This window comes from Jaculus jaculus, chromosome 8, assembly GCF_020740685.1.
Source record: "Jaculus jaculus isolate mJacJac1 chromosome 8, mJacJac1.mat.Y.cur, whole genome shotgun sequence".
Taxonomy (NCBI): Eukaryota; Metazoa; Chordata; class Mammalia; order Rodentia; family Dipodidae; genus Jaculus; species Jaculus jaculus.
Genome location: NC_059109.1, coordinates 115,025,526 through 115,053,026, shown reverse-complemented (window position 1 = coordinate 115,053,026; position 27,501 = coordinate 115,025,526). Strand labels below are relative to the sequence as shown.

The 27,501-nt window shown below is 38.0% G+C and overlaps 1 protein-coding gene across 1 annotated transcript in view; it reads left to right on the top strand.

Annotated features, from left to right (window-relative positions):
- The window catches only part of LOC123462788, a 187,018-nt gene that overhangs the window by 40,200 nt on the left and 119,317 nt on the right, over positions 1–27,501 (top strand). The window contains exons 22-39 of the mRNA XM_045156362.1: positions 857–927; positions 1,410–1,508; positions 1,760–1,859; positions 3,557–3,627; positions 4,110–4,208; positions 4,460–4,559; positions 8,652–8,722; positions 10,508–10,598; positions 11,179–11,249; positions 14,847–14,937; positions 16,326–16,402; positions 17,435–17,531; positions 18,940–19,010; positions 21,358–21,457; positions 22,615–22,685; positions 24,547–24,637; positions 25,250–25,326; positions 26,733–26,832. Of these exons, the coding sequence (XP_045012297.1) occupies positions 857–927; positions 1,410–1,508; positions 1,760–1,859; positions 3,557–3,627; positions 4,110–4,208; positions 4,460–4,559; positions 8,652–8,722; positions 10,508–10,598; positions 11,179–11,249; positions 14,847–14,937; positions 16,326–16,402; positions 17,435–17,531; positions 18,940–19,010; positions 21,358–21,457; positions 22,615–22,685; positions 24,547–24,637; positions 25,250–25,326; positions 26,733–26,832 (1,548 nt within the window). The remainder of the gene's footprint in view (positions 1–856; positions 928–1,409; positions 1,509–1,759; positions 1,860–3,556; positions 3,628–4,109; positions 4,209–4,459; positions 4,560–8,651; positions 8,723–10,507; positions 10,599–11,178; positions 11,250–14,846; positions 14,938–16,325; positions 16,403–17,434; positions 17,532–18,939; positions 19,011–21,357; positions 21,458–22,614; positions 22,686–24,546; positions 24,638–25,249; positions 25,327–26,732; positions 26,833–27,501) is intronic.

Genomic DNA, 27,501 nt, shown 5'->3' with positions numbered 1-27,501 from the left:
TGCTTCAGTGCTGAGGTGTTGGGGGCCTCGGAGGCTCTGGCTCTCTGATTTGGTAGGAGTTGATTTTTCTCTGTGTTGGTCTCCTTCCCCTTTGTGCTGGTATCCGATTCATCAGGAAAACAGCACCCTTGCTTGTTTCACCAATTTTCCTTAGTTTCAGTTGGGCCCCTTTTGAGGTATGATGGGGCAGCTCTCTCCTTAGGATCTGCATCTATCTGAAAAAGAGAAGCAAATGCTCCAATGGAGAGTAAGTTAGCACCCGGAAAATTGAGATAACACTTACTTTTTGACAGAAATATTGATTTCATTACATATTACTTAAAACTTTTTTCTTGGAGGAAGTCACTGTGAAACATGTGACATGACATACATCTATGATATATTCAAAATGTATATCTAGCGTGTTGTTCATTGTTCCTCAGGTGCTAAATTTTGAATGGAACTTTGCAATCATTCCTTTCTTGGATCATATTGGTTTCTAGAGTCTGTCTCAGTGATATTTTTAATGTTTCTGAACATAGAAGTGTCTTCACATTTCAGTTTAATGGAATGTCTGTTTTATGAAAGTAATACATTTTTATTTATTTAATATATCTCTGGAGGGTGGGTTTGTTTTGGAAGTATGCTGTCCCTCTAGCTAAGACCGACCTAGAACTCATTCTGTACTCCTAGGCTGGCCTTGAACTCACAAGGATCCCCTTACCTTTACTTCCTCAATGCTGGTATTAGTGGTGTGTGTCACCAAATTGAACCTAGGGTTTTTATAATTAAAACCTCCTACTTAATTCTAAAAAGATTTTTGTATAACTGTTTCATGTTAGGAAATTTTACCAAAGTGTGTATTTTTGTATGGCAGTACCAGAGCCTATAGTGAAAATAGAAGCCAGCCGAGACAGCCATGGTGACGATGACAAGGCTGAGTCCCAGGTATAAAATCTTAAAATTTAAAATCATATATTTACACTTGTTTTGGGTTCAAAATATGCATGTGGCAAATAAAAATATACTTGAAATTGCCCTACAGGTCATTGAGAACAAGTTACCACTTATTTTGGAAGAATTTTAGTGCATGCCACATTCTTAGTCTATTAGGAGAGTATGAAATAATTTGTGTCTGGGGCTGGAGGGATGGCTTAGCTGTTAAGGCACTTGCCTCCAAACCCAAAGGACCCAGGTTCAAGTCCCCAGCACCACATAAGCCAGATGTACAAGGGAGTGCATGCACCTGTAGTTTGTTTCCAATGGCTGGAGGCCCTGGCACACCCATTCTCCCTCTCTATCTCTCTGTCTCTCTATATATATCTATCTATGTATTTGCCTCTTTCTCTGCCACTCTCAACTAAATAAATAAAAAATGAACTCAAAATATTTAAAAATATTAATCATAAAATAAAATATTTCCTTGCCAGGAGTTGAGGCACATGCCAGTAATCCCACCAATTGGAAGGCAGTGGGAGGACTATCACTGTGAGTCCAAGGCCAACCAGAGACAACAAAGTGAATTCCAGGTCAGCCTGAGCTAGTGTGAGATCCAAACTTGAAAAAGAAAAAAAAAATTTCTATCACTTACCTAATTTAATTCCTTTGGTTATTGCACGGATAAGGCAGAAAATAAATATAACCTTAATAACAATTGAAGAAATGTGATTTTAAATACATGTTCCTTTTATTTTGAAGATCAAAGCTTTTCAAGTATATGATATGATTCTATCTGTAGCTCTGAATAGATTTTATAAAACACTTTTCTTAATTACTATAGAAGATTATCCATGACACTCTTTCTAAGAAGAAAGAAGATGATAATGTACGAGGCACTACTACTAATGCAAGACAACAAATGTCAAATATACAAGTAAAAGGTTAGATCCATATTGATTACTAACCATGTTGAATGCTTTTAGATCATTACATTTGGAAAATAGAGAATTGCCCTGTTATAAGTAGACATGGAGCCTTATGCAGTAGGATTTTCCTATATCTAGAGATTCCTCACAATTTTCTTCCTGTAATGGTAGTATTCAGCTTCAGAGCATGGTTTCTCACTCAATTTCCATATTTTCACCTATTGACTCCTATGTATGTACACCTGTTTTCTTACATGCTTTCACACTGAGTGCACATCATGCTCCATACCATCATGTAAATGTTATGGACAGTGTTTGGATGCCATTCCTAAACCTCACATTGACCTCTCTTCTATTACGGTACCTGATATTAAGCAAATCTCCATCAATAACAAAACTGTACAGGAAAATGAAAATTAACCATTACTACCAGCATGAACAGGGACTTAGTATCTAGGAGCCTTGCTGTGATCATGTTTAAAAAGTACCCAGACAGAATAACCAGTTATGTCTTTTGTGGAGGGATAAGTCTTCAACAATGTAAAGCAAATGGGGAACAAAGGAGTGTTTCATATCACATTGTTTTGAAATGAGAAAAAAAATTTAATTTAATTTATTAGATTTCTTTTCAGCAAATACAGGCAGTTTGGTACCATTGTTTAGGCTCATCCATGACCTACTCCCTCCCAATGGCCCCTCCTTATTGATGTAAATGGGTCGTGCATTGTGGAGTTAGCCCACAGTTATTGGTAAGATGAATGTCTCTTCATATCATGACCCAACAGGTGACTCTGACATTCTTTCCACCCCCTCTTCCGCAAAATTTCCCTGAGCCATGTTGGGTTCATTTTTGGTCTGCTTCAGTGCTGAGGTGTTGGGGGCCTCGGAGGCTCTGGCTCTCTGATTTGGTAGGAGTTGATTTTTCTCTGTGTTGGTCTCCTTCCCCTTTGTGCTGGTATCCGATTCATCAGGAAAACAGCACCCTTGCTTGTTTCACCAATTTTCCTTAGTTTCAGTTGGGCCCCTTTTGAGGTATGATGGGGCAGCTCTCTCCTTAGGATCTGCATCTATCTGAAAAAGAGAAGCAAATGCTCCAATGGAGAGTAAGTTAGCACCCGGAAAATTGAGATAACACTTACTTTTTGACAGAAATATTGATTTCATTACATATTACTTAAAACGTTTTTCTTGGAGGAAGTCACTGTGAAACATGTGACATGACATACATCTATGATATATTCAAAATGTATATCTAGCGTGTTGTTCATTGTTCCTCAGGTGCTAAATTTTGAATGGAACTTTGCAATCATTCCTTTCTTGGATCATATTGGTTTCTAGAGTCTGTCTCAGTGATATTTTTAATGTTTCTGAACATAGAAGTGTCTTCACATTTCAGTTTAATGGAATGTCTGTTTTATGAAAGTAATACATTTTTATTTATTTAATATATCTCTGGAGGGTGGGTTTGTTTTGGAAGTATGCTGTCCCTCTAGCTAAGACCGACCTAGAACTCATTCTGTACTCCTAGGCTGGCCTTGAACTCACAAGGATCCCCTTACCTTTACTTCCTCAATGCTGGTATTAGTGGTGTGTGTCACCAAATTGAACCTAGGGTTTTTATAATTAAAACCTCCTACTTAATTCTAAAAAGATTTTTGTATAACTGTTTCATGTTAGGAAATTTTACCAAAGTGTATATTTTTGTATGGCAGTACCAGAGCCTATAGTGAAAATAGAAGCCAGCCGAGACAGCCATGGTGACGATGACAAGGCTGAGTCCCAGGTATAAAATCTTAAAATTTAAAATCATATATTTACACTTGTTTTGGGTTCAAAATATGCATGTGGCAAATAAAAATATACTTGAAATTGCCCTACAGGTCATTGAGAACAAGTTACCACTTATTTTGGAAGAATTTTAGTGCATGCCACATTCTTAGTCTATTAGGAGAGTATGAAATAATTTGTGTCTGGGGCTGGAGGGATGGCTTAGCTGTTAAGGCACTTGCCTACAAACCCAAAGGACCCAGGTTCAAGTCCCCAGCACCACATAAGCCAGATGTACAAGGGAGTGCATGCACCTGTAGTTTGTTTCCAATGGCTGGAGGCCCTGGCACACCCATTCTCCCTCTCTATCTCTCTGTCTCTCTATATATATCTATCTATGTATTTGCCTCTTTCTCTGCCACTCTCAACTAAATAAATAAAAAATGAACTCAAAATATTTAAAAATATTAATCATAAAATAAAATATTTCCTTGCCAGGAGTTGAGGCACATGCCAGTAATCCCACCAATTGGAAGGCAGTGGGAGGACTATCACTGTGAGTCCAAGGCCAACCAGAGACAACAAAGTGAATTCCAGGTCAGCCTGAGCTAGTGTGAGATCCAAACTTGAAAAAGAAAAAAAAAATTTCTATCACTTACCTAATTTAATTCCTTTGGTTATTGCACGGATAAGGCAGAAAATAAATATAACCTTAATAACAATTGAAGAAATGTGATTTTAAATACATGTTCCTTTTATTTTGAAGATCAAAGCTTTTCAAGTATATGATATGATTCTATCTGTAGCTCTGAATAGATTTTATAAAACACTTTTCTTAATTACTATAGAAGATTATCCATGACACTCTTTCTAAGAAGAAAGAAGATGATAATGTACGAGGCACTACTACTAATGCAAGACAACAAATGTCAAATATACAAGTAAAAGGTTAGATCCATATTGATTACTAACCATGTTGAATGCTTTTAGATCATTACATTTGGAAAATAGAGAATTGCCCTGTTATAAGTAGACATGGAGCCTTATGCAGTAGGATTTTCCTATATCTAGAGATTCCTCACAATTTTCTTCCTGTAATGGTAGTATTCAGCTTCAGAGCATGGTTTCTCACTCAATTTCCATATTTTCACCTATTGACTCCTATGTATGTACACCTGTTTTCTTACATGCTTTCACACTGAGTGCACATCATGCTCCATACCATCATGTAAATGTTATGGACAGTGTTTGGATGCCATTCCTAAACCTCACATTGACCTCTCTTCTATTACGGTACCTGATATTAAGCAAATCTCCATCAATAACAAAACTGTACAGGAAAATGAAAATTAACCATTACTACCAGCATGAACAGGGACTTAGTATCTAGGAGCCTTGCTGTGATCATGTTTAAAAAGTACCCAGACAGAATAACCAGTTATGTCTTTTGTGGAGGGATAAGTCTTCAACAATGTAAAGCAAATGGGGAACAAAGGAGTGTTTCATATCACATTGTTTTGAAATGAGAAAAAAATTTTAATTTAATTTATTAGATTTCTTTTCAGCAAATACAGGCAGTTTGGTACCATTGTATAGGCTCATCCATGACCTACTCCCTCCCAATGGCCCCTCCTTATTGATGTAAATGGGTCGTGCATTGTGGAGTTAGCCCACAGTTATTGGTAAGATGAATGTCTCTTCATATCATGACCCAACAGGTGACTCTGACATTCTTTCCACCCCCTCTTCCGCAAAATTTCCCTGAGCCATGTTGGGTTCATTTTTGGTCTGCTTCAGTGCTGAGGTGTTGGGGGCCTCGGAGGCTCTGGCTCTCTGATTTGGTAGGAGTTGATTTTTCTCTGTGTTGGTCTCCTTCCCCTTTGTGCTGGTATCCGATTCATCAGGAAAACAGCACCCTTGCTTGTTTCACCAATTTTCCTTAGTTTCAGTTGGGCCCCTTTTGAGGTATGATGGGGCAGCTCTCTCCTTAGGATCTGCATCTATCTGAAAAAGAGAAGCAAATGCTCCAATGGAGAGTAAGTTAGCACCCGGAAAATTGAGATAACACTTAGTTTTTGACAGAAATATTGATTTCATTACATATTACTTAAAACTTTTTTCTTGGAGGAAGTCACTGTGAAACATGTGACATGACATACATCTATGATATATTCAAAATGTATATCTAGCGTGTTGTTCATTGTTCCTCAGGTGCTAAATTTTGAATGGAACTTTGCAATCATTCCTTTCTTGGATCATATTGGTTTCTAGAGTCTGTCTCAGTGATATTTTTAATGTTTCTGAACATAGAAGTGTCTTCACATTTCAGTTTAATGGAATGTCTGTTTTATGAAAGTAATACATTTTTATTTATTTAATATATCTCTGGAGGGTGGGTTTGTTTTGGAAGTATGCTGTCCCTCTAGCTAAGACCGACCTAGAACTCATTCTGTACTCCTAGGCTGGCCTTGAACTCACAAGGATCCCCTTACCTTTACTTCCTCAATGCTGGTATTAGTGGTGTGTGTCACCAAATTGAACCTAGGGTTTTTATAATTAAAACCTCCTACTTAATTCTAAAAAGATTTTTGTATAACTGTTTCATGTTAGGAAATTTTACCAAAGTGTGTATTTTTGTATGGCAGTACCAGAGCCTATAGTGAAAATAGAAGCCAGCCGAGACAGCCATGGTGACGATGACAAGGCTGAGTCCCAGGTATAAAATCTTAAAATTTAAAATCATATATTTACACTTGTTTTGGGTTCAAAATATGCATGTGGCAAATAAAAATATACTTGAAATTGCCCTACAGGTCATTGAGAACAAGTTACCACTTATTTTGGAAGAATTTTAGTGCATGCCACATTCTTAGTCTATTAGGAGAGTATGAAATAATTTGTGTCTGGGGCTGGAGGGATGGCTTAGCTGTTAAGGCACTTGCCTACAAACCCAAAGGACCCAGGTTCAAGTCCCCAGCACCACATAAGCCAGATGTACAAGGGAGTGCATGCACCTGTAGTTTGTTTCCAATGGCTGGAGGCCCTGGCACACCCATTCTCCCTCTCTATCTCTCTGTCTCTCTATATATATCTATCTATGTATTTGCCTCTTTCTCTGCCACTCTCAACTAAATAAATAAAAAATGAACTCAAAATATTTAAAAATATTAATAATAAAATAAAATATTTCCTTGCCAGGAGTTGAGGCACATGCCAGTAATCCCACCAATTGGAAGGCAGTGGGAGGACTATCACTGTGAGTCCAAGGCCAACCAGAGACAACAAAGTGAATTCCAGGTCAGCCTGAGCTAGTGTGAGATCCAAACTTGAAAAAGAAAAAAAAAATTTCTATCACTTACCTAATTTAATTCCTTTGGTTATTGCACGGATAAGGCAGAAAATAAATATAACTTTAATAACAATTTTGCCAGAAAATGATTGAAGAAATGTGATTTTAAATACATGTTCCTTTTATTTTGAAGATCAGAGCTTTTGAAATATATAATATGATTCTATCTGTAGCTCTGAATAGATTTCATGAGAGACTTTTCTCAATTATTTTAGCAGCAAATCCCTGAGTCTCTTTCTGAGATGAAAGAAGTTGATAACATACGAGGCACTACTATTAATGCAAGACAACAAATGTCAAATATACAAGTAAAAGGTTAGATCCATATTAATTATTAACCATGTTGAATGCTTTTAGATCATTACATTTGGAAAATAGTGAATTATCCTGTTACAAGTAGACATAGAGACTTATGCAGTAGAATTTTCCTAAATTTAGAGATTCCTCACAATTTTCTTCCTGTACTGGTAGTATTCAGTTTCAGAGCATGGTTTCTCACTCAATTTCCATATTTTCACCTATTGACTTTTATGTATGTACACCTGTTTGCTACATGCTTTCACACTGCGTGCACATCATGCTCTGTACCATCATGTACATCATGTTGTGGACAGTGTATTGATACCCTTCCTAAACATCACATACAGTAACTGACATTAAGCAAACTTCCATCAATAACTATAAAGAAAATGAAAATTAACCATTCACACCAGCATGAATGGGGACTTAATATCTAGTATCCTTGCTGTCATCATGTTTAAAAAGTATGCAGATAGAGGGCTGGAGAAATGGCTTAGCAGTTAAGTGCTTGCCTATGAAGCCTAAGGACCCCGGTTGAAGGCTTGATTCCCCAGGACCCACGTTAGCCAGATGCACAAGGGGGCGCACACGTCTGGAGTTCGTTTTCAGCGGCTGGAGGCCCTGGCGTGCCCATTCTCTCTATCTATCTGCCTTTTTCTCTCTCTGTCTGTCGCTCTCAAATAAAATAAAATAAAAAATAAAAAAAAGTATGCAGATAGAATAGCCAGTTATGTCTTTTGTGGAAGGATGATTCTTAAACAATGCAAAGCAAGTGGGGTACAAAAAGTGTTTCATGTCATGTTGTTTCAATCTGAGAAAATATTGACAGAAATTTTGATGATTTAATTACAGATTACTTATAACTTTCTTCTAGGAGAAAGTCACTGTGGAAAATGTGACATGACATGTGCCTATGATATGTTTAAAATATGTATCTAGCGTGTTATTCACTCTTTCTCAAGTGCTAAATTTTTAATGGAACTTTGCAATCATTCCTTACTCAGATCATGTTGATTTCTAGAGTCTGTCCCAGTGATGTTTTAAATGTTTCTAAATATAGAAGTATCTTCAAATTTCAGTTTATTGGAATGTCTGATATACGAAAGTAATACATTTTTATTTATTTAATACTTCTCTGGAGGGTGGGTTCATTTTGGAAGTGTGCTGTCCCTCTACCTAAGACTGACCTAGAACTCACTCTGTACTCCTGGGCTGGCCCTGAACTCACAAGGATCCTCTTCCGTTTTCTTCCTGAATGCTGATGTATGTCACCAAGCCAAACCTAGGATTTTTACAATTAAAACCTTCTACTTACTTCTATAAAGATTATTCTTTGAATTACTCTTTCCTTTGAGTGAATTTTACCTAAGTGTGTGTTCTTTGTATGATAGAAGCAGAGCCTACAGTGAAAAGAGAAGGCAGTCGCGACAGTCATGGTGACGGTGACAAGGCTGAGTCACGGGTATGAAATCTCCAAATTTAGAATCATGTATTTATACTTTTATTGGGACCAAAATGTGCATGTGGCAAATGAAAATACACTTTGAGATTTCCCTATAGGTAACTGTTGGCAAGTTATCCTTTTGTTTGGAAAAATTTTAGCACACGCCATGTTCTTAGACTACTAGGAGAGCCTGTAATAATTTACATCTAGATATCATGTCTCAGGGGCTCTACAAGTTGTTGTCTTTACGGCAAAAAAAATATGTGTGTGTCTGCATTTCTATTAAAGCATAATATATCTCAGAGAATTATGATAAAATTCAACTCTGGTGAGTAAATTTTTATTCTGGCTTCAAGTCAAGCTAGTTGTATAGCCTAGAAAACTGAATTTATGTTAAGGGCAGATTATTGCCTGTGGGTCAAAATTTGTGTTTATATAATCAGTCCTTCATCGCAGACCTAAAGGCCCCATATTTTCTTTTGCATTTCATTTTGCTACACATACAAGTGCACATTTATTAAATGTGCCCTTGTGAAATGGTGGCTGTTGCTTTTGGTTGCTTTTAAAATAACTCCCCATTTCCATGAATGTCATCAAAAATAGTCTGCACTGTTGCCAGTGAGTGAGTTAAAATTCCCTCTGAGTACTCTACACTATTTGAAGTCATATAAAGTACTTGAAAGTGATGTGTTTGGGCAGTTCTCTCATTGGTGCATAAGGTTTTTGTGAAGATATTTGATGTGGAGTCCATTGCTCTTATGTCACATCTTCTCTATGATAGACTTGTGAAGCTCCATATATCATACAGAGCCTATGATACTGTAATGATAATATAAAATATGCAAGCAGCCAGGCGTGGTGGCACACACCTTTAATCCCAGCACTTGGGAGGCAGAGGTAGGAGAATTGCCGTGAGTTCTAGGCCACCCTGAGACTACATAGTGAATTCCAGGTCAGCCTGAGCTAGTGTGAGATCCTACTTTTAAAAGCCAAAAAGTGTGTGTGTGTGTGTGTGTATACATATATACATATACATATATATAATATATCACAGTAAAATTTTTTGAATACTCTGAGTAAAATTGAGGTTGCTTTTATCCAAGCAGATTGAGAGAGCATGCATGTGCCATCAGTGCACTGTGAACGTTGTATTTCTCATTCAGAATAAGATTTTGCACTTGTGAGATATAAGCCCATTTGAAGACATGAGCACATGCCAAACATGTGAACATACGTGAGGGCATATCTGATGTAAGAGAAACATGTATATAGGTATTGGGGTCATGCCTGTCATTCAAAAATGACTGAGTAAGCAATGTGAACAAGATCGTTTGTGTCCCTGCAGTAAAGAGAAATTGATCTCTTAGAAAGTGAACATGTCTTATTTAAAATAGCATAGATGTTTTTATGCTTCTTTCTCACTCTGCCATAGTGTACAGCTTTGATGATCTTTCTCGATTGGCTAAGACATGCATAGTAAATCTAAACTATAGATCATTTTATTTGAACTTAATATGATTTCTAGCTTTAAAACTGATTCATCATCAGTTTCATTTTGTCCATGAAAGTTTTCTCTATTTCTCCTGTCTTGCCACAGTTGCTTCCTTTGGTTACACAGGCTATAAGATGACTGTAAACAGAATTGATGTTGATAACCTTTTAGACATGTCTCTATTAAAGTAATGTTATTTTGAATGTATACTTCTCTTATGATGAAGACTTGATGATTTGGTAATATGAAATATGTATGTCTTTGTATATGTGTATTTGAGATTTGGAAACTCTTGTTTTTCATATGAACAGAATATTTCTGAGCCTCTTTCTAACAAGAAAGAAGACGTTCATATGACTGTTGCTCCAAGATCAAAACATATGACACATTCTCAAATAAAAGGTAAGAAATATGCTTGAATAGTAACTGGTTACGCTGGTTGTGGTGGCACACGCTGGTAGGAAATTGCTGAAGAGGCAGAGGCAGGAGGATCAGAAATTGGTTTCATGCTACTTTGACCCTGAAATCATTTTGGAAACTTTACAATGTAAGTGCTGAGAGTTAAGAAGCATTAACTGAAATATTTTTTGTCATACTATACATATTTGGCCATAACTTTTGCTTCCTTTTCTTTCTGTATCATTCTGCTGCTAGTTTGACTTTTACCACTGAGTTTCATATCACATTTATGAAAGTAATACATTTTTATTTATTTTTCCCCCCTCTGGTGGGTGGGTTTCCTTTTGAAGTATGGTGTCACTCTAGCCAAGGTTGACCTAGAACACACTCTGTGCTCCTAGGCTAGGTTGAGCTCACAAGGTTTCTCTTGCCTTTTTGCTCCTGAATTCAGGTATTAGTGGTGAGTGTCACAAAGCCAAACCTAGGATATGTATAATTAAAGCCTTCACTTACTAATGTAAGAATTTCTGAATTACTATTTCCTCTGGGCAAATTTTATCTAAGTATGTTTTTTATGTGGCAGCAGCAGAGTCAATAGTGAAAATAGAAGGCGGCCGCAAAAGCCATGGTGACGGTGACAAGGCTGAGTCACGGGTAGGAAATCTTCAAATTTAAAATAATGCATTTTTACTTGTCTTGGGTTCAAAATGCGCATGTGGCAAATGAAAATACACTTGACATTGCCCTGTTGGTAACTGATGGCAAGTTATCCTTTATTTTGGAAAACTTCTAGTGCATGCCATGTTCTTAGACTATTGGGAGTGCCTTAATAATTTACATTGGGACATCATCTTTCAGGGACTCTACAAGTTGTCTTTAGGATAAAAATCTGGGTCTCCATTTCTATCCAAGCATAATATTGAATTGAATTTATATTAAGGTCAGATTGTTGCCTGGGGGTCAAAATTTGTGTTTAGATAATCAGTCTTTTGCATGCCATTTTGCTATACATATGTATGGATTTTTCTTGATTTTCCAGTGCCTTTAGTTGGATGGTTAGGTTAAATTTGGAATCACTCTGTCTTTGTTATGAAGGCATTTAGCGCTATGAATTTTCCCCTGAGGACTGCCTTCATTGTGTCTCATAAATTTTGGTATGATGTGTTCTCATTGTCATTCATTTCTAGAAATTTCGCAATTTCATTTTTTATTTCATCCACTATCCATTTATTGTTTAAAAGTGTGCTGTTCAGTTTCCAGGTGCCGATGGGATTCTTGGTGGGTCTTTTGTTGTTAATTTCTAGCAATATAGTATTGTGATCTGATATCGTGCAGGGAATTATGTCAGTCTTCCTAAATATATGGAGGAAGGCTTTGTGACCCAGTATATTATCTATTTTAGAGAATGTTCCATGGGCTGCTGAGAAGAATGTGTAGTCTGTGGATTTGGGATGGCATGTTCTGAGGATGTCCATTAGGTCTAAGTGATCTATGGTTTTATTGAGCTCTCTTACTTCGCTATTGAGTTTCTGTTTGGATGGTATGTCTATTACTGATAATGGTGTATTGAAGTCCCCAATTATGATGGTGTTGGTGGTTATTTCTGTTTTATTGTCAAGTAGGTTTCACTTTATGAACTGTGGTGCCCCTGTGTTTGGCGCATACAGATTTATGATTATAATATCCTCTTGGTGGATCATTCCCTTGATAAGTAGGAAGTGGCCTTCTTTGTCTTTTTTGATAATTTTTGGTTGGAAGTCTATTTTATACAATATTAATATAGCTATGCCTCTTTGTTTATTATTCCCATTTGCTTGAAATATTGTTTTGCACCCCTGCACCCTGAGGAGGTGTCTGTCTTTAGTGGTGAGATGGGTTTCTTGAAGACAACAGATTGAGGGGTCTAATTTTCTATCCATCCTGTTAGCTTGCATCTCTTGATGAGTGAATTAAGGCCATTAATATTTAGGGTAATGACTGTGAGGTTTGATTTGATCCCTGCCATATTGTGTTGGTATATGTGGTTTGGTGTTTTCATGGACTTTGATGTTTTTTGTGCCTTCTCTGAGTTTGGCTATTGTGATCTGCTTCTTATAGGCATTTGAGTTTGATTATTTGATTCTTCTGTGTGGAGAATTTCCTGAAATACTTTCTCTATAGTTTGGTTTTGTGTTCTTATAATTGTAAAGCTGAGTTTTGCCATGGAAAGTTTTTCTTTCACCATCTATTATGAGAGATACTTTTGCTGGGTAGAGTACTTTGGGTTGGAAGCCATAGGTTCTTAGACTTTGCAGTGTTTCATTTCAGGCCCTTCTGGCTTTCAGGGTTTCCATTGAGAAGTCTGAAGTAATTCTGATGGGGTTACCTTTAAAAGTGATGTGCTATTTTTCCCTAACTGCTTTTAGGATCTTCTCTTTGGTGTCAATGTTTAGAGCCTTAATGACAATATGTCTTGGAGAGTTTCTCCTTTGGTCCAATCTGTTTGGAGTTCTGTTAGCTTCTTGTATCTTGATGGGCCTTTCTTTTAAGAGAGTGGGAAAGTTTTCTTTGATTATTTTGTTAAATAAGCTCTCCATGCCTTTGGTCTGAATTTCTTCTCCTTCTGGTATTCCACTGATCTGGATATTAGGACATTTAAGGGTATCCCACAATTCCCTCATGTTCTGTTCACAGAAATTTTTGAACTTATTGAAACTTTTGAACTCTCGAACTGTTTCTTCCATCTTGTCTTCCAGATCAGAGTTTCTATCCTCCACATGGCTGACTCTATTCTTGAGAGCTTCTAGAGAGTTTTGGACTTGTTCAATTAGGTTTGCATTTTCTACTATCCTTCTATATATACTTTCCATCCCTCTGTCAAGCTCCCTTTTCACATCATTTTCTGATTTTCTTGATGCTTCTTGGAATTCATCCTTGCATTTCTTTATGTCTTCATTGAGCATCGCCAGCTGGTTTTTGAGGTCCTCTTTGTTTCACTCTCCTTCATATCTCTTAACTGTCTTTGAACTTCTTGCATTTTCTTATCCATTAGGTCTAATGTACTGATGGCAGCATCCACACAATTATTGGTCCTTTGTTGCTTTTCTGAAAGTTCTACCAATAGCTTGGTCAGGGTTGCATTGCTCATAGCTTCATTTTGGTGTTCTGATCCTTATGTCTCTTTTATGTTTTGATTAGAGGTGTTCATTGTAGGACTGGGTGTTCTAACTGGATTTACTTACATTTGATTTTTCATGTTATTTCTTTGCATTGTGGTCTGCCCATCACAGTTTATGGACAGGGAGAGTAGGACTGTGGTCTCGATGGGCCGGGGAAGTGGTGCTTTCTGGGGAACTGGCCTGGGCTAGCTGGCAGGCAAGCAGATGTGCTGAGTGGCCTTGAGCTAACACGTGGATCAGGCTGAGCTCAAGCACAGTGGGAAGCGGAAGCAGCCTAAGGCCAGATGTCCAAGCAGTCTGAGCTCTCACTTGGCACAATGCCAAAGCAGCCTGAGCGCCTGCATGGCAGGAGCGCCAAAGTTGCCTGAGCTCTCAAGCAGTGATGCGCCAAAGCTGCCTGCGCTAGCGCTCGAAGGGATGCTGAAGCACCAAGCACGGAAGCAGCCTGGGACACAGAAGCAGCCTGAGCTCGCTCACAACAGGACAGTGGCTGTCAGCCGGCACAGCAGACAGGCAGGGGCTTGCACCTGAGCTGGCACAGGCGGACAGGCAGCGTAATCCTGAGCTCACTGGGCAGGTGGAATGGGCCTGAGCTCGCGCATGATCCGCCAGAGCAGTAAGTAGGCAAATGGGCAGAGCAGGCTAAGCTTGCACAAGCAGGGATCAGCATGTGGTGGGCAAATGGACCAATGGAGCCCGAGCTCCAGCTGGCCAGCAGGCAGAGCCTGCCCAAGGTCACACGTGGGCGGGGATAGCAGGGTAATCATCCCTGTGCAGTGAGGCAAGTGGAACTATGCTGGGCTGGGTCCCCTTTCCTACAGTAAGTGCAGGGGTATCCTGAAGCTGGGTCTGTGGGTATGGGGACTACTTGGGGTGATTGGGGGACTGGTGGGCTACCCGTGAGCAAGGGAATCAGAGATTCCCTTTTTCCCCCCTCTGTGCCCTCCCACTGGCAACCTATTAGAGATTTCTCTCCCCTAAAAGACCCAGTGAACCCTTAATGCCTTGCCTTTCTTTCCCGGGGATGTGCGGTGCAGTTAGGCAGTCACCATCTTGGCTGGAAATGAACTCATGTTTTTTTTTATATTAACAGAGTATTTCTGAGCCTCTTTCTAAGACAAAAGGAGATGGTCATATAACTATTGCTCAAAGACCAAAACATACAACACATTCACAAAGTAAAGGTAAGAACTATTCTTGAATACAAATTGGTTTCTGGCTACTTTGACCATGAAAACATTACAATGTAAGCTCTGATAGTCAGGAAGCCTTATCTCAACAATTTTTGTCAAAAAATGACATATTTGGCCGTAACTTTTGCTTCCTTTACTTTCACCATCACTTGTTGCTAGTACGTCCTTTACGACTGATTTTCGTATTTTCTCCTATAGACATAACAACCTGTTGATGTTTTAATGAATGTTTTCATTCTGAGTGCACAGTCACACGCTGTGCACCATCAGACAACGGGCCATGTCTTAGAAAGCCATTCTTAAGGCTATCATCGAGCTCTTTTAATACCCAAGGCCTGAATTTAGAAACATCTCCATAAATAGTTGTTGAGCAAAAGAATATCAACCACTCATACAAGGATGGAAAGAAGGTTGGCTGCATGAGCAGAGTTGTGTCGTCATATACACAGAACAACAACAACAAAAAAAGATGGCATAATCCATGATGCCTTCTTGTGTCAGACTGAGTCATCAATAGACATAAAGAGAGTGGGATACTAAAAATTACTATTTCTATTGCACACTATTTACATACATAGGGGAAAACAGACAGAATAGTTGATGACAAACTCCATTTCATTTGCCATTTATTTATTTATTTTTAGTTTTATTTATTTATTTGAGAGCGATAGAGAAAGAGGCAGATAGAGAGAGAGAATGGGTGTGCCAAGGTGTCCAGCCACTGCCAACGAACTCCAGATGCCTGCACCCCCTTGTGCATCTGGCTAATGTGTGTCCTGGGGAATTGAGCCTTGAACTGAGGTCCTTAGGCTTCACAGGCAAGCACTTAACCACTAAGCCATCTCTCCAGCCCTCATTTGCCCTTTTCTGTCTTAAGGATGTTACAGTAAATAATGCGAGATGACATGTCACTACAATATTTTCAATATGTGCATTTTGGGGAATTGTGCATTTATCCTGAGCTGATGAGCTTAGATAAAATCCTTGTAATCATTCTCTTTTCTGAACCATTTCAAGGCTAGGGATAGTACCAGACACATGTTTAAAGTTCAAAACATAACAGAATCTTAGACAGGTGTGGTGGCACATGCCTTTAATCCCAGCACTCAAGAAGCAGAGATATAAGGATTGCCATGACTTCAAGGCTACCCTGAGACTACATAGTAAATTCCCAGTCAGCCTTGGCTAGAGCATGACCCTACCTAAAACAAACATCAAAAAATATTAAAAGAACCACATATTCAAGTAAGGTTCAGAATATTTGAAAATCAAATATATAAATAAATATTTTACTACAACTAAAGCTCTATTCCATAGTATTTTGAGTGCAATTATTTTTATGCAAGTCATTTAATTGAAGTGTCCATTTTTTTTTCTAGAAGCATCAGAAGATCATACTGTGAAACCTGAAATACAGAAAGTCAGTCATGGAAACAGTGAAATGGATATACCAAAGGTATGGAGTATTCAAATTTTAAAACTAAATATATTCTGTGTATTCACTTTCAAAATGTACTGTATCACTATATAAATGCATATTTGTTGGCCTCATGAGGTAATACATCCCAATTTAGTTTTACTTTTGGATAGATCTTTCAGATTGCAGGTTGGTAGTGTGTTGTGAGAGCTTGCATTTAACGACAGGCACAGATCATCTTTCAGTGGCTTTGCAATTTTGCTTTCTGATAACCTCTATCTCTAGTTGTTTAAAGGCATAAGATGTCGTTAAGAATTGAGGTCAAAATCAAGCCTGATGACTCAGTTCCAAATAGAAAATCATGGCTAAGTAACATGGGATGGTCTCGATTTCAAGTGAACGGGTCAATAGTCCCTGTGCTCAAACTTGGTGTTTTCATATAATTGGTGATTAACACCAAAGTCAAGGGTTGAATCTTTTCTTGTAGTTTTCAGTTCACTGGGGTGTGTCTCCTCTCTACTAGAATGTGTAATTGTATGTATTTACTAATCTAATAAGATCATTTCAATTGGATTTTTACAAATGGGTAGCAATTGGGTATGGTGCTACATGCCTTTAATCCCAGCAATTGGGATGCAGAGGACGGAGGAGAAATCTGGGCTCAATAGCCAGTCCAGATCAAAGAATGAGATCCAGGTCAGCCTGGGCTACAATAAAATTACAAGCATGGCCTGCTACATTTGAGGGCAAATGGTGTAAACTTTGTTATTCTAAAGTATTTCTTAGGAACATACTGTTTGTGGTATTGTGTGGTATTCAGAAGTTTTCCTTTTGCCTACCTAATTCAGTTCCATTGGCTATTGCATGGATAAGGCAGAAAATAAATGTGATATCTAAAACAATTTTTACAGCAAACAATTTGAAGAAATATGATTTTAAATACTTGTTCCTTTTGTTTTGAAGTGTGGGGTTCATTTATATATATATATATACATATATATATATATAATATGATTCCGTTTGTAGCTCTGAATAGATATTTTGAAACCGTTTTCTTCATTGTTTTTGCAGCATATCCCGGAGTCTCCTTCTGAGGTGAAAGAAGCTGATAATTTACATGGCACTACTACTGAAGCAAGACAACGACCGGCAAATGTACAAATAAAAGGTTAGATCCATATTGATCAGTAACACAGTTGAATGCTTTTATGATTATCATTCCCTTTGGAAAACAGGTAAGTAGTCTGTGATAGGTAGATATGGAGCTTAATCCAGCAAAATTTTCCTAAATCTACAAATTTCCTCAGCATTTTCTTCCTCATCAGGTGGTATTATTCAGTTTCTGAGCAAGGTTCTCACTCAATTTCTGTTTTCACCTATTGACTTCTATGTATCTATACCTATTGTCTTACATGTTTTTATACATAAGTGCACATCATGTTCTGTAACATCATGTCATGGAGAGTATTTGGATGCCATTCCTAAATGTCACATTGAGCTATTTTCTACTACAGTAACTGACATTAAGCAAATCTCCATCAATAACAAAACTGTGGAGGAAAATAAAAATCAACCATTCACACCAGCATGCACGGGGACTTAGCATATAGAAGCCTTGCTGTCATCATGTTTAAAAAGTACAGAGATGGGGCTGGAGAGATGGCTTAGTGGTTAAGCCCTTACCTGTGAAGCCTAAGGACCCCAGTTTGAGGCTCAATTCCCCAAGACCCACATTAGCCAGATGCACAAGGGGGTGCATGCATCTGGAGTTTGTTTGCCGTGGTTGGAGGCACTGGCACACCCATTCTCTCCCTCTCTCTCTCTCTCTCTCCCTCTCTCTCTCTCTCTCTCTCTCTATCTATCTATCGCTCTCAAATAAATAATTTTTTTTTAAAAGTACAGAGACAGAATGACCAGTTATGTCTTTTTGGAATGATGATTCTTAAAGAACGTAAGGGAAGTGGGGCACAAAGAGTGTTTCATGCCATGTTGTAAGCTGAGAAAAAAATTGACAGAAATTTTAATGGTTTAATTACATATGACTTATCACTTTCTTGTTGGAGGAAGACACCGAAAAATATGACATGACATGCACCTATGATGTATTCAAAATGTGTATCTAGTGTGTTGTTCATTGTTCCTCAGGTGCTAAATTTTGAATGGAACTTTGCAATCATTCCCTTCTCAGGTCATGTTTATTTCTATAGTCTGTCCCAGTGATATTTTTAATGTCTCCAAATATGGAAGTGTCTTCAAAATTCAGTTTAATCTAATGTCTGACTTATAAAAGTAATTCATTTTCTTTCAGATTTTTCTGTGGGTGGCAGATTAATTTTTGAGATGTGGTGTCACTCAAACCAAGGCTGACCTAGAACTCACTCTATACTCCTAGGCTGGCCTTGAACTCACAAGGATCCGCTGGCCTTTTCCTCCTGAATGCTGATATCAATAGTGTGTGCCACCAAGTCAAACCTAGGACTTTTATAATTAAAGCATTGTACTTAATTCTATTAAGATTTTTTTAATTACTGTTTCCTTTGAGCAAATTTTACCTAAGCATGTTTTTGCTATGGCAGCAGCAGAGCCTATAATGAAAATAGAAGGCAGCCGAAACAGCCATGGAGACAGTGACAAGGCTGAGTCACAGGTATGAAATCTTCAATTTAAAATCATATATTTATACTTTATTTGGGTTCAAAATGTGCATGCAACAAATGAACATATATGTGAGATTGTCCTATAGGTAATTGATAGCAAGTTATCATTTATTTTGGAAGTATTTTAGTGCATGCCATGTTGTTGGACTATTGGGAGTGACTGCAATAATTTACATGTAGACATCACCTTTCAGGGGATCTTCAACTGGTCTTTATGATAAAAGTCTGGATCTCTACTTCTATCAAAGCATAATATTTCTCAAAAAATTAGAATGAGGGCTGGAGAGATGGCTTAGCAGTTAAGTGCTTGCCTGTGAAGCCTAAGGACCCCCGTTCAAGGCTTGATTCCCCAGGACCCATGTTAGCCAGATGCACAAGGAGGTGCACACATATGGAGTTCATTTGCAGTGGCTGAAGGCCCTGGCACACCCATTCTCTCCCTCCCTCTCTCTCTTTCTCTCTCTCTCTGTTTCTTTCTCTGTTGCTGTCAAATAAGTAAACAAATAACAGGTTGAAAATCAAGTCTGGTGTCTAAAATGCTATTCTAGCTTCAAGGAAAACTAGTTGTGCAGGCTAGGAAATTGAATTTATGTTGATGGAAGATTCCTGTGGGTCAACATTTATGTTTACATAATCAGTCCTTAATTACAAACTTGCAGACTTCTTTTGCATTCCAGTGCTCTACACATACGAGCCATACTTATTAAATGTGTCCTTGTGAAACAGTGACTATTGCTTTTTGTTGTTGTTAAAATAACTCCCCATATGCATGAATGTCATCAGAATTACTCTGCAGTGTTGCCAGTGAGTGAGTTGAAGTTGTTTCTGAGTATTCTACCCTACTTGAATTCACATAGGGCACTTCAACGTGATGTGTTTGGGCAGTGCTCTCTTTGGTGCATGAGGCCTTTGTGAAGATCTTTGGTGTGGTTTGAGTTGGAATCCATTGCTCTTATGTCACATTAAAAGTTCCATTGTATCATGCAGGGCCTATAATATTGTAATGATAATAAAAAAATATGCAAGCAGATAAAACATAGTAAATTTTTCTGAGTCTTGTGAATAAAATTGAGGTGACTTTTATCCAAGCAGATTGAGAGAACATGTATGTGCCATCAGTGCAGTGTGAGGGTTGTATTTCTCATCCAGAACAAGATGCGAGATATAAGCCTATTTGAAGACATGAGCACATGCCAAACATATGTGTGAGGGAATCTTTAACATAAAAGAAACATATCAGATATAGGTATTTGTGGACATGTCTGTCATTCAAGAATGACAGAGTAAGCAACGTGGCTTTGCAGTTTGGCTTTCTGATATGAGCCTCCCTTTGTATAAGGGCATAAGGTATCATTAAGACATGAGTTCAAAATCAAGTCTGGTGACTGAGTTCCTAATAGGTAATTATGGGTAAGTAGCATGTGGTGGTCCAGATTTCAAGTGAATAGGTCAATAATCCCAGTGCTCAAACTTGATGTTTTCATATAATCAGTGATTAATTCCAAAGTCAACACTGAAAGTTTTCTTGTAATTTAAACTTCACTGTGGCATGTTCCCTCTCTGCAAGAATGTGTATTGCATTTTTATGTATTTACTACTCTATTGAGGTCATTGCAATTGGGTTTTAATGAATAGTTTTCAAGTGGGGATGGTGCTGCATGCCTTTAATCCCAGGAATTAGGTGGTAGAAAAAGGAAGAGAGGTCTGGGCTTGAAGCCAGTCTGGATGAAAAAAATGAGGTCCCGGGCAGGAGAGATGGCTTAGCCGTCAAGGTGCGTCTGTGAAGCCTAAGGACCCATGTTTGATTCTCCAGGTCCCAAGTAGGCCAGATGCACATGGTGGCGCATGCATCTGGAGTCCAATTCCAGTGGCTAGAGGCCACGCCATGCCCCTTCTCTCTCTCTATCTCCCCTCTTCTTCCTCTCTTTCTGTCTGTAATAACTAACTAAAAATATTTAAAAGAAGACGGAGGAGGGGGGGAGATCTGGGTCAGCCTGGCCTACAGTAAAATTATAAACATGGCCTGATACATTTGAGGGCAAATGATGCACACTTTGATATTCTAAACTATTTCTCGGGAAGATATTCTTTCCCAATAGCATTGTATACAAACATCATCATTTTGCCTACTAATTTAGTTCCTTTGGTTACTGCATGGATAAGGCAGAAAACACTATGACTTTAATACCAATTTTTACTGCACCTGATTAAAGAAATGTGATTTTAAATATAACATGATTTTATTTTGAAGAGTGGGGTTCTTTGAAATATATAATATGATTCGACTCGGAGCTCTGAATAGATTGTTTTTTGAAACTGTTTTCTTCATTATGTTAGCAGCGTATTTCGGAGTCTCTTTCTAAGAAGAAAGAAGTTGATAATTTACAGGACACTACTACTAAAGCAAGACAAGGAATGTCAAATGTACAAATAAAAGGTTAGAATCATATTGATCAGTAACTCGGTTGAATGCCTTTATGATCATTCCCTTTGGAAAACAGTGAAATATCCTGTGATATGGAGCCTTATCCAGCAGAATTTTCCTAAATCTACAAATTTCCTCACCATTTTCTTCCATTTCTTCTGGTATCATTCAGCTTCTGAGTTGGGTTTCTCACTCAATTTTTGTATTTTCACCTATGAACTCTATGTATCTATACATATTGTCTTACAATATACCAACATGAATACCAACATGAATGGGGACCTAGCATCTAGGAACCTCACTGTTGTCAAGTTTAAAAAGTACACAAAAATTACAAGGCATGGTGGTGCACGCCTTTAATGCCAGCACTCAGAAGGCAGAGGTAGGAAGATTGCTATGAGTTCAAGACCACTCTGAGACTATATAGAGAATTCCAGGTCAGCCTAAGTTACAGTGAGAACCCACCTTGAAAAACCAAAAAAGCAGTACACAAACAGAACAACCACTTATGTCGTTTGTGGCAACATGAGTCTTAAACAGTGTAAAGCTAGTGGGGCACAAAACAGCATTTCATGTCATGTTGCTTTGAAATGAGAAAAAAAAATGACAGAAAATTTGACAATTTAATTAGATATGACTTATAACTTAATGTTGGAGGAAGATACTATGTAAAATATGACATGACATGACTCTATGATAATTTTAAAATGGGTATCTTTCATGTTTTTCATTGGTCCTCACGTGCTAAATTTGAGTATGGAAGTTTGCAATCATTGCTTTCTCAGATCATGTTTATTTCTAGAGTCTGCAGAAGTGATATTTTTAATGTTTGTAAATATAAAAGTGTCTTCTAAATTCAGTTGAATGGAATGTTTGATTTATGAAAGTAATACAGTTTCACTCATTTATGTCCTGTGGAAGGTGGTTTATTTTTGAGGTGTGCTGTCACTGTAGCCTAAGCTGTCCTAGAACAAATACTTCTAGGCTGGCCTTGAATGCACAAGAAACCTTTGACCTTTGCCTCCTGGATGTTGGTATTAGTAGTTTGTGTCAAGAAACCATACTTAGGATTTTATAATTAAAATATCCTACTTAATTCTATAAAGATTTTTGAACTACAGTTTCCTTTGAGCGAATTTTACCTATATGTATGTTTTTGTCTATGGCAGCAGCAGAGCCTGTAGTGAAAATAGAAGGCGGTCGCGACAACCATAGCGACAGTTACAAGGCTGAGTCACGGGTATGACATCTGCAGATTTAACAGCATGTAATAATATTTTTTGGGGTTAAAAATGTAATTTGATAAATGCAAATACACTTGAGATTGACCTACAGGTAATTGATATCAAGTTATCATTTAGTTGGAAGAATTTCAGCTCATGCCATGATATTAGACTATTGAAAGAGCCTATAATAATTTACATCTACACATTATGTGTCAGGGGCTCCAGAAGTTGTCTTTATGATAAAATTCAGGGTCTCTAGTTCTATAAAAGCATAATATTTCTCAGAAAATTAGAGTGAAAATCAAGTCTGGTGGCTAAGCTTCTATTTTGGTTTGAAGGCAAGCTAGTTCTGCAGGCTAGGAAATTGAACTTATGTTAAGGACAGATTCTAGCCTGTGGGTCACATTGTGTGCTTAGATCATCAGTCCTTAATTAAAAACCTAAAGGCTGCATCTTTTCTTTGCCTTCCATTTCACTACACATAGGGCAAATTTATTAAACAAGCCCTCGTGAAATGGTAGCTGTTGTTTTTAGTTGCTTTTAAAATAATTCCCCATATCCACAAATATCATAAGAAGTATTCTACACTGATGCCTGTGGGCTTCTGAATACTCAACACTATTTGAATTCACATAAAGTACTTAAAAGTGATGAGTCTGGGCAGTTCTTTCATTGGTGTGTGAGGCCATTGTAAAGATCTCTGATGTGTTTTGACTTGGAATCCATGCCTCTTAGGTCACATTTTCTCTATGATGCACGTTAAAAGCTCCATATATCATGCAAAGCCTATGATACTATAATGATAGTATAAGATATGCAAGCAGATAAAACACAGTAAATGTTTTGAGTCCTGTGAATAAAGTTGAGGTTACTTTTATCGAGCAGGCTAAGAGAGCATGTATGTGCCACAGTGCAGTGTGAGGGCTTCTCCAATGTAAAAGAAACATGTTGAATATATGTATTCAGGATCATGTATGTCATTCAAGAATGACAGAGTATCCCAGCAATTAAGAGGCAGAGCTAGGAGGATTGCCATGAGTTCAAGGGCACCCTGAGACTATATAGTGAATTCCAGGTCAGTCTGGGCTAGAGTGAGACCCTATCTGGAAAAAAAAAAAAAAAAGAATGACAAAGTAAACAATGTGAACAATATCACATGTGTCCTTGCAATGAAGAGAGATTAATCTCTTTGAAAGTATACATGTCACATTTAAAATAGCAAATAGATAACTTTATGCTTCTTTCTCACTCTGGCATGGTGTATAGCTCTGATGATCTTCCTAGATTGGCTAAGACATGCATAGGAAATCTCAACTACAGATCATTTTATTTAACCCTAACATGATTTCTAGCTTTTAAAGCTGATTCTTTTTTAAAAATTATTTATTTATTTATTTGACAGCGACAGACACAGAGAGAAAGACAGATAGAGGGAGAGAGAGAGAATGGGCACGCCAGGGCTTCCAGCCTCTGCAAACAAACTCCAGATGCGTGTGCCCCCTTGTGCATCTGGCTAACGTGGGACCTGGGGAACTGAGCCTCGAACCAGGGTCCTTAGGCTTCACAGGCAAGCACTTAACCGCTAAGCCATCTCTCCAGCCCTAAAGCTGATTCTTTACCACTAATATTTTGCCCATGAAAGTTTTCCATATTTATCTTAGCTTGCCACAGTTGCTTCCACTGGTTACATAGGCTGTAAGATGACTAGAAACAGACTTGCTTTTAATAACCCTTTAGATAGGTCTCTATTAAGGAAATGTTGTTTTGAATTCTTGCTCCTCTTACAATGAAGACCTGATGATTTTGTAACATAAATATGAATGTCTTTTATATATGTATACGAGAAATGGAAACTCTTAATTTTCCTATTAACAGAGTATTTCTGAGCCTCATTCTAGCAAGAAAGAAGATGGTCATATAAATGTTGCTCAAAGACCAAAACATCCAACACATTCACAAATAAAAGGTAAGAATTATACTGGGTTAAAAATTGGTTTCATACTACTTTTACCATAAAACCATTTTGAAAACCTTACAATGTAAGCACTGATAGTTATCTTGGGGGATTGTACATTTAACCTGAGCTGATGAGCTTATAGAGAGATCCTTGTAAATATTCTTTTTCTGAGATATTTCAAGGCTAGAGATGGTACAAGTCACATGTGTAAGGTTCAAAATTTTGACTTTTATTTATTTATTTGAGAGTGACAGACAGAGAGAGAAAGTGGCAGATAGAGAGAGAATGGGCGCGCCAGGGCTTCCAGCCACTGCAAACGAACTCCAGATGCGTGCGCCCTCTTGTGCATCTGGCTAACGTGGGTCCTGGGAAATCGAGCCTCGAACAGGGGTCCTTAGGCTTCACAGGCAAGCGCTTAACCGCTAAGCCATCTCTCCAGCCCCAAGGTTCAAAATTTTAAAAATCTCAAAAGAATTACATATACATGTAAGGTTCAGATTATGTGAAAATCAAAGTTATTAATACAAATTTTACTATAATAAATAGTTTCTATACCCTAAATTTTCCAGTACAGTTATTTTCATGCAATTCATTTAATTGAAGTGGCAATTTTTTTTCTAGAACCATCAGCAGATGATACTGCAAAACCGGAAATACAGAAAACCAGCCATAGAGACAGCAAAATGGACCTACTAATGGTAAGAGTATTCAAATTTCAAAACTGCATATATATTGCATGTTCACTTTCCAAATTTACTGTAGACCTATTTGAATGGACTTCTGTTGACCTCATAAGGTAATGCATGCCACTCTAGTTTTACTTTTGGACATATGTGTCTGATTGCATGCTGGTAGTGTGTTGTGAAAGCTTGCATCCAACGACAGCCACAGATCATCTTTCAGTGGCTTTGCAATTTTGCTTTCTGATATTCTGAGCCTCCATTTGTTTAAAGGCATAAAGTATCATTAAGAAATCAGTTCAGCCAGGCATGGTGGTGCACGCCTTTAATCCCAGCACTTGGGAGGCTGAGGTAGGAGGATCACCATGAGTTCGAGGCCACCCTGAGACTCCATAGTGAATTCCAGGTCAGCCTGGGCTAGAGTGAGACCCTACCTCAAAAAAAAAAAAAAAAAAAAAAAAAAAGGAATCAGTTCAAAACCAAGTCCAATAACTGAGCTCCTACTAGACTATTATGGGTAAGTAGCATGTGATGGTCTGGATTTCAGGTGAATTGGTCAATATTCACAGTGCTCAAACTTGATGTTTTTGTATAATCAGTGATTAATTCCAAACTCAAAGGCTGAATCTTTCCTTGTTGATTCTAGTTCACTCTGGTCTGTCCCCACTCCACGAGAATGTGTATTTTTATGTATCTACTACTTTAATGAGGTCATTGCAATGAGTTTTTAACAAACAGTTCCGAATTGAGTATGGTGCTGCATGCCTTATTCCCAGCAATGGGGAGGCAGAGAAAGGAGAGGTCTGGGCTTGAGGCCAATTGAAAAAATGAGATGCTGGTCAGCTTGTGCTATGGTAAAATTACAAATGTAACCTGCTAAATTTGAAAGAAAACAGTGTAAACTTTGATTTTCTAAAGTATTTATGTATTCCCTACACTCATGGGGTCATTGCAATACAGTTTTAACAAAGAGTTCTTAATTGGGTGCGGTGCTGCATGCCTTTAATCCCAGCAATTGGGAGACAGAGGAAGGAAGCGATGTCTGGGATTGAGGCCAGTCTGGATCCACAGAATGAGATCCAAGTCAGCCTGGGCTACAGTAAAATTATAAAAAATAGCCTGCTACATTGGGGTGCAAACAATGTAATTTTGTTATTCTAAACTATTTATTGGGAACATTTCCCAACAGCATTGTATTGAAAAATTGCCTTTACCTCCCTCAGTTATATCTCTGGATATTGTCTGGAGAAGGCAGAAAGTAGATAAGATTTTGATCCCTATTTTTACAGCACCCTATTGAAGAAAAGTGAATTCCAATACTTGTTTCTTTTACTCTGAAGATTGGGATGCTTTTGAAATATATAATATACATGTACTTGAACCTCTGGATAGAGTTTGTAAAATACTTTTCTAAATTATGTTAGCAGCGTATCCCTGAGTCTCTTCCTGAGAAGAAAGAAGTTGATAATGTACCTGGCACCACTACTAAAGCAGGACAACGAATGGCAAATGTACAAATAAAAGGTCAGACCATCTGGATTAGGAACCATGTTGAGTGCTTTAATGATGACCATTCCCTTTGGAAAATAGGGAAATGTCCTGTGATTGGTAGATGTATAACCTTATCCAGCAGAATTGTCCTAAATCTACAAACTTTCTCACCATTTTCTTCCTTCTGGTATCATTCAGCTTCTGAGCATGATTTCTCACTCAATTTCTGTATTCTCACCTATCGACTTCTGTGTATCTATACCTATTGTCTTACATGCTTCCACGCAGAGTGCACAAAATGCTGCATACCATCATGCACATCATGTCATGGACAGTGTTTGCATGCCATTCCTAAACCTCACACTGAGCTCTTTCCCACTTTAGTAACTGACATTAAGCAAATCTCCATCAATAACATAACTCTAGAGGAAAATGAAAATTAGCCATTCACACCAACATGAATGGGGACGTAGCATGTAGGAGCCTTGCTGTCATCATGTTTAAAAAGTACAGAAACAGGGGGCTGGAAAGATGGCTTAGCAGTTAAGGCCTTGCTTGCAAAGGCAAAGGAACCAGGTTCACATCCCAGGACCCATGTAAGCCAGATACACAAAGGGGCGCACATGTCTGGAGTTTATTTGCAGGGCCAGAGGACCTGGTGCATGCATTTCCCCCCCCCCTCTCTCTACCTGCCTATTTCTG